General features: G+C 38.3%; 1 protein-coding gene across 1 annotated transcript; it reads right to left on the minus strand.

The window, feature by feature from the left end:
• Positions 1–1,490: 1,490 nt before the first annotated feature.
• LOC110194163 (hyaluronidase-1-like) lies at positions 1,491–7,748 on the minus strand. Its single transcript, XM_020966343.1, has 3 exons — positions 6,810–7,748; positions 4,034–4,123; positions 1,491–2,120 (listed from the first exon to the last, which is right to left on the minus strand). The coding sequence occupies exons 1-3, from the start codon at positions 7,746–7,748 to the stop codon at positions 1,701–1,703; spliced, it is 1,449 nt and encodes a 482-aa protein (XP_020822002.1). The 3' UTR covers positions 1,491–1,700.
• Between the last annotated feature and the right edge of the window lie 6,345 nt (positions 7,749–14,093).

Here is a 14,093-nt window from a genome sequence, read left to right on the forward strand (position 1 = left end):
ACTTACAACATTAGGCTTGCTTGCACAATGACACACCTGATGACTCTTGTTTGATGTATAGGCACTCCCTCTTTCAGTGTCCTTGTTGAGTTACACAGTCCAGGTTACCTGAATGGAAGTGTTATTTCATTGTATGTCACTCCACAAGAGTGGTGAGACATGACAGGGTGTGGCTTCACATGTCACTCATTTCAATATTCATAAGATTTGTGTTTGGGCACCCCCTTCACCAGTGCAGATCACTCCTCCCCTTAGCAGAATATCTTCCTTCCTTGCCTCTTTACTTCCTTTTCTCCTTTCTTCTTTCTTTCCCTCCTTCTCTCCCTTCCTCCCTTCACTTATATTCCACATAGGAATATAAATTTTGATTGCTGAAACCTCACAGGATATCTTGGGGTTTATAGGCTGGATTTCCTTTTTAAGGACCTCGCTTTAAAGCCAAATCACTCTGGCTCTCATTGGTTGGCCAACAATAGATCCCAGCTCAAGCTTTCTTTGGTCATTGTTTGGGCTCTGAGGGTTCAGAGTGAGCATAAATAGAAAGCCTTTCTGTTTTGGTCAGAAACCCTGAGAGTCTTCCCCTCCCAGACTAAATTTTTTTTGACTAGGTAAAACAGGCCATTCTTTGCCTCATTTCTTACCTAGTCTTAATCACTGAATGGACATTGCCTCAGACAAACTGAGACCAAAGAAAGACCTCAGCTTAAAAAGGCCAAGGTCTCCCACTGCATCCACAGACATCTCCAGCCATCCTGATCTATATCTTGCCACTGGACCCAGACAGCTGTGGAGGAGAGAATGAGTTTGGGGACTTTGCACAGCCTTGCCTCACTTAAATCAAATTCATGATATTGCAAGTCATGACATCACCTTCCTGATGTCATGGTCCTATTTGAGAAGGAAGGATAAACAACAACCATCATGAGTTGCTGTGACCCAAATATGTTGTCATCTTTTGGTCTTTCACCATCCTTTGCTGATAATAAACCTCTTTTGATATAGCTTGGCTGGTCCCTGTAGGACAGACATGCAATCCATTCCAAGCCATAGTTTGGATTGGATTTTCCAGGATTTATACCACCTCCAAATGATGATGAGTCATAATGTAACACTTTTGTAGACACACGCTTCAATTATCTAAATACATTTGCTGACAAATCTTAGGTACCTGAAAAGTAACTTACTAGACATGATTATTTTGTCCCTAATAAGCATACATTCCAGGCATAGAATCATAGAATATTTGCTGTAAATGACAGAATGCCCAAAAGTGATGCATGGGAAAGAGATAGCAATCCCTTAGAGATAATAAGGAGCTTAGTGTTTCTCCAGAATGCCCAAAAGTGTTGGGTAGAGCACTCAACCCCTGCAAAGAATGTGTGCCTGACAGTGTTTGGTCCTTGTCATTGGACGGGCTCAAGTCACAGGCCAGCCGTGCCTCCAGTGGTTCAATTTATACAAATCTTTTAATCTCAGTAATCCTTTTAATCTCAAACAATTCAGAGAATGACACTAATTGCAATTCCATTTTCTTTAAAGTATACTTGTTGTGTACATATAGAGAGAGGAATGAAAAATCAAACAATGATAGAGTACCATAATCCCCAATACATTTGGACCTGCTGGCATGGAGAAGATCAGAGAGCACAGGTATAGGAGCATGAAGGTGGATCCTTTGGACTGATTCCAGAAGGGTTACATTATATTGGGATAAAAAAGATCAGCAGGGTCACAGGCAATATTAAAATTAAAGTGAGAAGGAATTTTGCTTCAGAGGGCAGAATTTTTTTCCTTGATCCAGAGTGGTAGGTTTCTTTATATGAACAGAATTTTCCATTCCAGGGAGTATAACACTGGCACACAAATTCCTTCTGCAAATATAGTACTTCTTCTTTTGAAGTTCTTTGAGATGGGATGAACTTCAGCCCCCTCTTTAACTTATGCCTCATAATGCTGCCCACGGGCATATGTAGATAGGAGTATGAGTCAGCTTCTCTCCTAACGCATCTCCCGTTATTGTTGCAAAGAATTCTACTGCAGCGTTGGGTAGCTGTTGTCACATTGACGATATAATGACCAAAAACTCCATTAATGAATTTCTGCACTGTTAAGCAATTGTTCTATAAAAAAAGAGAAATCATCTCAAATTAATCATAATATATGTTATTTTCCAGATGACAAGGACTATAATTAACCATTAAAAAAAAACATTTGATAGAGTGTCTGGCATAGTGGGCAGAATTCTAGCTTTGGCATCAGGAAGATTGGGGTTCAAGATCTATTCATGCATACTAGCTCAGTGGTCTTAGACAAGTCCCTTGATTTCTCAGTGTCCCAGGCAACACTCTAAGGGTGAGGGGATGGTAATAACCATTTATCTATTAGGAACTTACTATGTGCTAAGCACTGTGCTAAATGCTTTACATTATTATCTGATTGTGATCCTCACAATGACCCTGAGGAATAGGTGCCCTTATTATATTTCATTTTACAGTTGAGGAAACTGAGGCAAAGAAAAGTTAGATTGGCACAAGATCACATAGCTAGTAAGTGCCTTAGGTAAGATTTGAACTTGTCTACCAGACTCTGGGACCAGGCTGTATGTACTGTGCTACCTAACTGCCCCTAGACAGCTTTATAGTTGCATCTATAAACATATTATTGTCTAAGGTGTTGAAGACCTCTTCTCCTATCTACCTTTTCATAGTAGAGTTAATGATACATAGTAAATTTGTGGACTGAGCTTCTAAGGGATGAAGGGTCAAAAAGAGGAAGAAAAAACTCAAACATAAGGCCTGTGCACAATTCACACACTGGGTATAGGCCTATAAATCAATCTCTCCCTTTTTCAGAGTTCCTTCTGCTTTCAGAGTAAATACAGCTAGTATTCCTCTTGCTGTAATTAGCACCTAAATATACTCTAAAGGTTTCATTCACGTGAAAGAGATAGCTGGTATAATAAAAAGAATACTATACTGATGGGGCAGCTAGGTGGTGCAGTGGATAGAGCACCTACACTGGATTCAGGAGGAACTGAGTCCAAATCTGGAATTAGACACATAACGCTTACTAGCTGTATGACCCTGGACAAGTCACTTAACCCCACTGCCTAGCCAAAAAAAAAAAAAGAATACTACACTTCAGTCAGAAGATTTGAGTCCCAATTAGGCTCCTCTAATTTATAAACTATGTGACCTTGGGCAGCTCAACTACTGGGAGTCTGTGTTTCTTCACGTATCAAGATGAGATTACTGGCCTACATGACCTCTAAGGGCCCTTCCCATTTTCAAAGTCTGTGATTCAATGTGCTGTCTCCCTAGCTGCATTAGAATCTCCTCAGGGCAGGGGCCATGTTAGTGCCTCCTCTCTAATGATTATCCTTAGTTTGTTCTGTATATATCTCGATTATATTGTGAGCTCCTTGAGAGTCATTTTTGCCTTTTTTCTAACCTTAGCATTTGGCATAGTGCTAGGCACATAGTAGGTACTTAATGCTTATTAACTAACTGATCTTTATGTACTCCCTCATGATTAGTAAAGTATTGTTCAGTCATTTCAGTTGTACCGACTCTTCCTGACTCCATTTAAGGCTTTCTTCATAAAGATACTGGAGTGGTTTGCCATTTCCACCTCCAGCTCATTTAACATTTAAAGAACTGAGGCAGACAGGGTTAAGTGAATTGCCTAGGATCACACAGCTAGTAAATGTTTGAGGCCAAATCTGAGCTCAGGAAGATGAGTCTCTTGACCTCAGGCCCAGCATTCTGTCCACTGAGCCACCTAACCACTCTGTTTAGCAAAGTATTGGGTACCTAGTGGGCAACTGGAAAATTCTTTTTGTTTGTTAGGTAGATTGAAGAATCTCATATTAAGTAACTGTAGTAGTGTTGAATTAAAAGGAGGTAATTAAGATGGATCCAAATAAAGCCAGCCAGAAGAATACTACCTGGACAATTCTACCCCTAAATCTATGATTCTTTGAACTTTTCTTTCAGGGTGCTGATAGAGAAATATAAATGAAAATCAAACTTACTTTTGAACTGGAATACTCCATTCCTCCCCATATTACCACACCTTCTGCCCCCATTGCAGCACTCTCACCAATAGTGTACAATAAATCATTCTGGAATGAAAAAGATTCAGAGTCATTCCTGAAAACTAAGGGGTAACAGGAGTAGGATTCAGCCCACCAACCACAGTGCACTTAGGCACCCACAGTTTCATTTTGCCTTTTGTTATTTACTATGTTCTAGAATGTGTGTGACTGATAAAGTAGGTAGCTAAATAAATCTTTCATTTCAGACATTGTGTCTAAATAGTGAATGGAAAGTAATGGCAAATATGACTTTTAAAATTCTACCATTCTAATAAATACACCTCTAGAATAGGAAAGATCAGTCAGCTTTTCAAGATTATAAGTTCTTAGTATCTAGAAGGGATGTTCTGTCATTGAATATATGCACATATACAGTTGTATAAAGGCTGACACAAGAATGGCAATGTTTTATTAAGGGGAATCTTAGTGAGATAGAAAGAGTTCTGAGCTTAGATCCAGAGCTTAAGTGTGAACTCATCTTTACTAGCCATGTGACTAGCCATTTAAGCTCTCTGAAACTTAAATTTCTTCATGAACAAATAATGATAATTCCATGTATACTTTTTTTTTTTTTAATTTGGTGAAGCAATTGGGGTTAAGTGACTTGCCCAGGGTCACACAGCTAGTAAGTGTTATGTGTCTGAGGCAGGATTTGAACTCAGGTCCTCCTGACTTCAGGGCCGGTGCTCTATCCACTGCGCCACCTAGCTGCCCCTCATGTATACGTTCAATAGGCTTGTTAGAAAACATTTGAGAAATTAAATCTCTCTAAAAATGTGAATTATTATTATTTATTCCCATCAAAGACCTGGTAGGTAGCATGGCCTATTTGGATACAAAATTGGCCTTGGAGTCTGGAAGACCTGAGTTTTAAATCCTACTTCTAACATACTTGCTCTGTGACCATAAAGATGTCACTTAATATTTCAATGTCCTAGTCAACTACTTCAGGCTATAAGTTATAGACAAGTTGCTGACAGATAAGTAGAGGAAAACTAAGTATGATTTGAGAGAGGTTTGGGCCAAGTCTTGTAGGATAAGTTGGATTTGGACAGGGAAAAATGGGAAGGATACTTCAGCCAGAAAGAGTGGCATAGAATAAGGGAAGGAAAGTTATAAGATATGTTAAGGAATGGTAGTAGAAGCAATTCGGTTGGAACGGTAGGGAAAGTAGGTGGAGACAAGATAGGAAAGGTAGATTATAGAAGATTTTGACTAATAGGCTAAGGAACATGAAATTCATCCCACAGGGAATGGAGAGATATTAAAGGTTTAGGATCTAAGGAGAAAAATTGTGAAATTTCCCTTAGGAATCACACTGGATAGAACACTAGACTTGGAGACTGGAAAATATGAGTTCAAATCCTAAGATACTAGCTCTGTGACCCTGGGCAAGTCATTTAACCTGTCCATCTGCTTCAATTTCCTCCTCTGGAAAATGGGGATAATAATAGCACCTGACTCCCAGGCTAATTGTGAGGATAAAATGAAATAACATCTATAAAATGCTCTCAAGACCTTAAGACATTATATAAATACCAGCTAGCTAGTAGTGGTAGTAATGGTAGCAGTGGTAGAAGTAGTAGTGTGGTGTGGTGGTGGTGTGTGGTGGTGAAGAATTTTAGAATTTCAAAGTTAATCTAATCCAATCCAACAAGCATTTACTAAATGCCTATGCTATACAAATTTGGCTTCAGACACTTAACTAGCTTTGTGACCATGGGCAAGTCACTTCACTCTGTTTGCCTCAATTTTCCCATCTGCAAAATGAGCTGGAGAAGGAAATGACAAACCACTCCACTATCTTTCTTTGCCAAGAAAACCCCAAATGGGGTCACAAAGAGTTGGACATGATTGAAAGGACTGAAGAATAACAACAAAATTATGTGCAAAGCTCATCATGGTGCAATGCATAGAGAGCTAGCCTCAATGCCAAGAAGTCTTGGGTTCAGGCCTGTCTCTGAAAAATACTAGCTGTGTGACAGTGGGTTAATCCTTTAAACTTCCTCAGTGCTTTAGACAATTCTCTAAGACTAAAACTATAAGAGAGGATGCCTATCTGCATTGAGAGGTAATTATCACACCTATAAATTTCCTAGATCAATGAAATCATAAATCTAGTCCCTAATCCCTATCTCCTTTATGCTAGGCATTATGCTAGGTGCTGTTGATATAAAAACAAAATGGAAAAAAAAATAGTCCCTATCCTCAAGAAACTTCTATCATACTGAGAAAGGAAGATGGGTGGTAGAGAAGAAATGATGGTAAAAATGTAAATAGATAAATATATGCATGGTAATTGGAGGAAGGAGAGAGCATTAATGACTAAGGAGATCTGGAAAGGTGTCCTGTAGGAAGGAGCCTAGAAGCTGAGTCTTGAAATGAGATTTAAGAACATTTTTATGACATTTCTAAAGGGTATCATGTGAGGATACCCCAAGGCCCATGTTTCTCACTACAATTAAAATACATTACTTTGTCACTTTGTTGTGACTGGCACTGATCTTCAAGTTAGCTTGACCTTTGAAGGAACAATAATAATAGTAATAAGTGGTAGAGGATTAAGTATTTAAATTATTCATTAAAGAAACAATAACAACTTTCTGAAAAAAAATTTCTTTTGTAAATATATCCCTACCATATTTCTATCCTGTATCTGTTTTTTAAAAAGAAAAAAAAAACTTTTAGGGTAAGAGAGAACAGGAGTGCTTACCTTAGTCAAGGGCTCGGTACCATGGGTATAAAATAGCCTAGTATAAACAAAAACAGGCAAAGCGTAGTCTCTCCTAGCCCTTTGGGAAATTCTCATTGCTTCTTTGACTCGATAGTGAACAAATTTCTGGGTATTTACAGCATCCTTCAACATCAGTGGCAAGTATATAGAAGGATAAAGAGCAGTGCTTTCTTGCCATAGCCACTGGAGGTCATCATTGAGTGAAATTTCCCCTTTTTCACATTGCCCAGTATATGCCTGTGGGTGTGCGTCGTAATGATTATTGTAGCATTCTGGGTAAAGGAAAAAACCCCAGTGTCCTCGTGGTCTGATTTCTACTCCCATGCGAAGAGTAGAATTCATAAAATTCTTGGCAGCACTTTCAAATTCCTCTTTTGCTTTTGCTTGTACTTCGGGTACTGACAAATTCTTGGGTTCGCTTTTAATAAGGTATAAAGTGTGCATTTTATATACGTTTTTAGAAGCCCCATTTCTTTCCCACTGAGGGCTCCACTCTTCCCAGTCAATAACAGCCAGTCCTTGGAATTTTCCTGAAGGAATGGCTTTCTCGATGTCCTCCTTGCTCTTTTCAAGGTGCATAGGAAGGTTCTCTTTCTGAGGTATTCCTCCATTGATAACTGTTCCATTTTGATCAATGTAAGGGTAATTCCCCAATTCTTTTTCATAAAATGTGGTAACATGGGGTCCATTGAATGCCTCATTAGGGTTAACCACAATGCCAAAAGCTTGGAGATTTAGATCCACATCAAAAAGCTTCTTGCACTGCGTTGTAGGAGCATTCCAGTATATCATAAAAGGTTTGGACTCTATTATTGGGGGTTTTGATTCCTTTAGACTTTTAGCATCGACTTTGAATGAAAACATTAGCATTAATAGCCATGTCATCTGCAGGCTTGTAGTTTTCACTGAAACTATCATAATGATTTCCTTTAAAAGAGAAACAAGAAAAAATGTAGATTAAACCAATACGAGCTACATATAGTGTGGGGTGTGGCTGTAGCTCTGTCCCTATTTACAATAGGCAATGAATGTTTACCAGGTAAAAATCAAATGGTTTTCAATTTCAATTCATCAATATTTATTAATTGCCTATTATGTTACAGCCTCTGTACTAAGTAAGCACTGGGGATACAAAAAGAGGATTCCAAAGCCAACACTAAGCCAGTGACAAAAAGGAGAAAGATGTGGAAGGTTTATTGTCTTTAATGAAAACTAGGCCCAGGTAAGATTGGGGTAGGGGGAGAGGAGAAAACCTTGTTTTCTTTTCTGGCAGGACTTGAATTGTGGGCATGGCTAAAGAACCCCTGCTTACTTTTTCTTTTTTAAGAATGTTTCAAAATCATATTTGCCTCAAAGACTTTGCTAGAAATAAACCATCCAACTTCATTTTGTCAGACTGAAATGAAGCTCAAAAATGATGCCCTACTTCCTTTTTCTGTAAATAATCAATAGATACTTATTAAGCACCTGCTATGTGCCAAGCACTGGGAATACAAAGAAGCAAGACAGTCCTGCCTTGAAGAAGCTTACAACATAATGTCACTTAAGTCACTCTTCTGGGTCAGAGTTGGCCCCGGGGAACAGGACTTCCTGGTCTCCAAAAAAAAAAGAAGAAGTGTGTGTGTGAGAGTAGGAGATCCAGTCAATATGGTTACTAAGAAAAGGTGAAAAGAAAGGAAGATATAATTGGCATTACCTGATGTTGCTTATGGACTTCAGGGAAACTCCCCTTATCTACCTCAATGAATCTGAAATCTTAATTAGGTCTTTGACTCTGTGACTTGGGGCTGAAGATATTTTGGCTGGGCAGTCTGATAAAACTTCAACTCATCAAAACCAAAATGAGGAATGGAATTTGGAGCCTACCTTATGTCTGGCCAGTTGTTGGGTTAAGTAACTGCCAACAGATTATTGAGTCATAAGAGCTAAGAGTCTTAGAATTCTAATAAAGTCTGAGGTCACATAGTCTAACCATCCACCTGATAACAAGACCAGGATTTCCCTCTACAACATTTGGCTTGTGCTTGAAAACTTCCTATGATAGGGAAAGGAAATAACGTTCCAATTTTGGACAGTGTCTAGCTGTTAGAATTATCTGCCTTCTGTGGAGCCAAAATGTATCTTCTACCTATAACTTCCACCCATTTGTCCTCGTTCTTCATCTGGAACCATACAGAATAAATTTATACTCTCTTCTTCAACGGAGCCCTTCAAATAAGCCTAAATCTTTTCTTCTTCAGATTAAATGTCCCTAGATCTTCACTATATCTCATTTGAAATTATTTTAAGTCATTGTGACTTTCTTCTGGGCATGTTTCAAATAATCAGGGACCCTCTTAAAATATGGCCCCCAGGATTGAATACCATCAACTGGGCCACACCTAAGCTAAATACCATAACCTAGCCAAGTGTTACTAATGGTAAACTCAGTTGAAACTAATGAGGAGGCTATCAACTCTTTCCACCCTAATCCACTAGCCCCAGAAGAATCCATCCACTTGGCAGCTTCATTGACCATAGATTGAGAACTGGAGAGCACTCAGGTCATCTAGTCTAACACTCACTTTATAGAAGAGGAACCTAAGACCCAAAATATGAATTGACCAATGTTATGCAGATAGAAAGTAGCAGAGAGGCAGCTAGGTGGTTCAATGGAAACAGCACCTGCCCTGAAATCAGGAGGACCTGAGTTCAAATCCAGCCTCAGACCAAACACTTGACACTTACTAGCTTGTGTGCCTCTGAGCAAGTAATTTAATGCCAATTGCCTTAAGAAAAAAAAAAAGCAGCAGAGCTGAAATTTGAGCTCAGGTTATCTGAATCTGGTGTTTTTCTCTGTTGTACCACATTGCCGCCTCTCTTGGTAAGTGTTAAAATAAGTTTTGTGTCCACACTTGGCATCAGGGTTGAGAATAGAGTGGTAACACTTAGAGAAAACATACTTTTTGGGAGGGAGCTAAAAGAAGCTTGAAATCAAGCCCCACAGGACCTTCAAAGTATCATGTTAGAATTGTAAAGGACCCTAGGAACTGTCAAGTCTCTCTGACCCCCTCTATTTGGAAGAAGAGCAAGCTAAGGCCCCAGAACATGAAAGTGACTTTTCCAAGCAAATTAGGTGGTCCAGTGATTAGAGTGCTGAACCTGGAATCAGGAAGACCTGATTTCAGGTCTAGCTTCTGACACTTACTAGCTGTGTGACCTTGAACAGAAAGCCCTACAAAAACAGTGGTCTGCATTCTCCTGATTTCACAAGCAACTTAAACAAGAAGGAAGGGCTCGCCATTCTTTCAAAGTGCCCTCCCACCCCAAGCTCACCACTTTACTCTCTCTCATACAGTCAAATTCAAAAGAGTAGTTCTCAAAGTGTGGTCTGTGAACTCTTGGGGGTCACTGAGATCCTTTCAGGGGATCCACAAGGTTAAAGCTATTTTCACAATTATGCTGAGATCTTATTTGACTTTTTTGCCATCATTCTCTTACAAAAGTGTAGAGTGGAGCTTTCCAGAGGCTATGTGACCTGTGAATTAGAGACTCCTGAAGACTGAGTTCATATCTCATCTGCAGAATTGTACTTTTGCCTTACAAATGGATGCATCTGCAGCCATGATTAGACTTGCTGTTTTGCTTGTTTTCTTCCAATATCAACACCAACTAATCACCAAAGAAGATTTTCTTTTATAGGAATGATTGGACATTCCTATAAACATAAGTGGTGCTGAAATATTCAAAATCTCAACTAACGTTTTTGAATCTCATGATTTATCCTAGAACAAGTGTGCTGACATTTATACTGATAGTACAAAACCAACGGTGACTAAGATTGTTGGCACCTTAATATGAATTCAAGCAATGACACTACACTGTACATCATACTCTTCACTGTCATGCACTCATAATGAAAAATAATGCCAAGTTCATATAAGAATGTTCTTGATGAAATTATGAGAAGTATAAAGTTTACTTAATCTAGACCATTGAGGACATATCTTTTTAACATTGAGTGTGACAAAATGGGAAGTCCTCATTACTACTGCATACAAAAGTGTAGTGGTTGTCTCTAGAGAAAGTCCTTATGTGACTGTTAGAGTTGTTTGAATTAGTAGCTAAACTGGCTGATTCTTTCATGGAATAACATTTGTACTTGAAAGAATAAATGACAAAGCATAGATATTCAGACTTAGGTATTTTGCAAATATTTTCTTTTCTTTTTTACTTTTAAATACATTTTTATTTTATTAAATACTTCTCCATTGCTTACAAAAAAAATTTTAACATTCATTAAAAAACTTTTAATTTCCAGATTCTTTCCCTCCTTTCCACCCCTTGAGAAGGCAAGCAATATATTCATGCAAAACATATTTCCGTATTAGCCACATCAGCAAACATTTTCTTGAAAATGAACAAGGAGGCGTTCACTCGAAACAAAACATTATTTGCCATTATTTGTTGCCAAGGAAAAAATTCGAGCTTTCAAGAGAAAATCAGAATTTTGGAAAACCTGTTTCTGCCATCATGACCTTGACAGCTTCCCAAGATTTTTCTGATGTGATTAGTTGTGATATTAATGAATGTGATTTTTTTGGTATTGTACAATAAAAGGTGTCAATATTTGGAAAATCTACATAACTCAGTGGACTGATATTTTCCAAATGACCAATATATGATATTATAAAGTTATGCATGGATAAAAGATGCAAAATGCAAAGAAGAACAATGTTTAGTGGAACAGAGTACTAAAAGGGTACTAATGTGGTTTCAGATTCCAGACTGCAACTAACTTTTAAGAAACTACTGCTTATTGAGTTTTAGTATAGTATCACAAAGAATATTCATAATTATCTGAAAAAGTTATTAAAATGCTTCCCCTTTTTATTTTTTTAAAATTATTTTTTTTCTCAAATATATGTAAAACAATTTTAACATTCATCTTTTAAAATGTTGAGTTTCAAATTTCACTTCCTCCATTCCCTTTCCCTTCCTTGAGACTGCAAGCACTTTGTTATAGATTATACATATGCACTCATGCAGAGCAAATTTCCACATCAGACATGGTGAAAAAAAAAACAAACAAGAGGAAAAATAAAGTTTTAAAAATATGCTTTAATCCACATTCCGAATTTCTCAGTTCTTTCTCTGAAAGTGGATAGCATTTTTCATCATAAATCCTTTGAAATTGTTTTAGATCATTGTATTGCCCAGAATAGCTGTCATTCACAATTGATCATCATACAATATTGCTGTTACTGTGCACAAAGATCTCCTGGTTCTGCTCATTTCACTTTGCATCAGTTCATATATGTCTTTTCAGTTTTTTCTGAAATTTGCCTGCTCATCATTTCTTATAGCACAATAGTATTCCATTACAATCCTATACCATAACTTGTTCAGTCATTCCCCTATTGATGGGCATTACCTCAATTTCCAATACTTTGCCACCACAAAAAGAGCTGCTCTAAATATTTTTGTACATATAGGTCATTTTCTTTTTTCTTTTTCTTTGATTTCTTTAGAGTACAGACCTGGTAGTGGTATTGCTAGGTCAAAGGTGTGCAGAGTTTTATAGCCCTTTGGGCATAGTTCCAAATTGCTTTCCAAAATGGTTGAATCATAAAAAGTGAAAAAGACCCCCAGGTACACATGTACAGTGTCACTGGATCAACGAATATATGGCAGGGGAGTAAAATGTAAGAAGACTGGAAAAGTAGAAAGGAACTAGGTTATGAAGGGAGGGGTTTGAATGCCAGACAGAGCATTTTGTGTTTGTTTCTGGAGGCAATAGGAAGCCACTGGAGTTTATTGAATAGCAGAGTGACATGGTCCAACTGTAGGAAAATCACTTTAGTGGCTAAATGGAGGATGGATTGGAGTGAGGAGAGACTGGGGCAGGCAGACCCACCAGCAGGCTATTGCAGTAATCAAGGCATAAGGTAATACCTGCACTAGAGTGATGGCAGTGTCACAAGAGAGGAGAATAGAAGAGATGCTGCAAAGGTGAAATCGACAAGCCTCAGCAACAGCTTGGAATTGGAGAATGAGGAATCCAACATGATTCCAAGGTTGTGAGTCTGAAGGACTGGAAGGATGGTGGTGTGCTCTACAGTAATAGGAAAGGGGGAAAGATAGCAAAGGTTTTAGGGGAAAAGATAATATGATTTCTGTTTTGGTCATATTGAGTTTCAGATGTTTACTGGACATCCAGTTTAAGACATCTGAGAGGCAGTTGGAGGTGCAAGATTGGAAGTCAGCAGAGAGACTGGACCAGGAAAGGTAGGTGAAGAAAGAGAATGTTTCAGGTATAGGGAAGGGACAGCCATTAAATTAGAGATCAGACTTGAGTCTTCCCAGCTTCAAGAACATCTCTCTATCCACTACATCACACAGTCTCTCAAACTATGGCTCTGAAAATTGACAGGTATGGAGTGGGCTAAGCACAGATGCTTTTATATTCCTTAAATTGGCAGGAAATCCCTTAGCAATTATAGATTCTTCTGACCTTAGTCTTATGATGCACAAAGAAAGAGAACTAAAAGTGCTATGTAGCTACACACAGAGGAAGGGAACATGGCCCAGTGCAAAGTGCTTTGAACTTAGAATCTCAGGACCTGAGTTTGAATTCTCGTTCAAGCTCTTACTCTACCCATGTGACCTTTGCAAATCACTTTACCCCTATTGGCTTTAGTCTCCTATCTGGAAAATAAGAGGACTGGACCATAATGCCTTTAAGGTGTCTTCCACCTGTGATCACTACCTAGTATCACTCCTTCCAAAATTGTTGATAAGAACAAGAAAATTAAAGGTACAGTATGAATTTAAGACTTTGACAAAGGGAGGAAGGGGAGGAGGGTCATAGGCCAGAGGGCTTATCAGGTCTCCTACTTGATAGATAAGTAAAAGAGGTTTCCTATCTTGCTTTCTACAAGTAAAATTCCGTAAGCTGAACAGTGGAATGCTGACAACACTCTTAATCAGATTACCTGATTTACCAATAAATTAGATTTGGTGCAAAAATTCCTTTAAAACCCACTTGAGACTTTATGCTTCATCTTATTCCAAGAAAGCTATGTAATGGAAGACTTTGTTGCTAAATGGAATGAGGGAAAATTCAGTAACTCAGCATGTGGTTTTTACAGGTTTTTTTTTAATGCTGTGCACCCCAGATGTAGTGCATAGTTTTATGATAAATTAAGTCATGTTGCTTTCTATTAAACACATTTCTCCTCATAGTATTATATTCTTTACTGAGACCACAAAAATGCTTCTAAT

The sequence above is a fragment of the Phascolarctos cinereus genome, unplaced genomic scaffold, assembly GCF_003287225.1.
Source record: "Phascolarctos cinereus isolate Bilbo 61053 unplaced genomic scaffold, phaCin_HiC Scaffold_1;HRSCAF=81, whole genome shotgun sequence".
NCBI lineage: Eukaryota > Metazoa > Chordata > Mammalia > Diprotodontia > Phascolarctidae > Phascolarctos > Phascolarctos cinereus.

Excerpts from the sequence above, each read along its gene's own strand:
- LOC110194163 (XM_020966343.1), bottom strand. The coding sequence starts at position 7,748 with ATGATAGTTTCAGTGAAAACTACAAGCCTGCAGATGACATGGCTATTA. Across the intron at positions 4,124-6,809 it reads GTACCGAGCCCTTGACTAAG|AATGATTTATTGTACACTAT; the intron begins GTAAGCACTCCT and ends TTTTCATTCCAG. Across the intron at positions 2,121-4,033 it reads TGGAGTATTCCAGTTCAAAA|AACAATTGCTTAACAGTGCA; the intron begins GTAAGTTTGATT and ends CTTTTTTTATAG.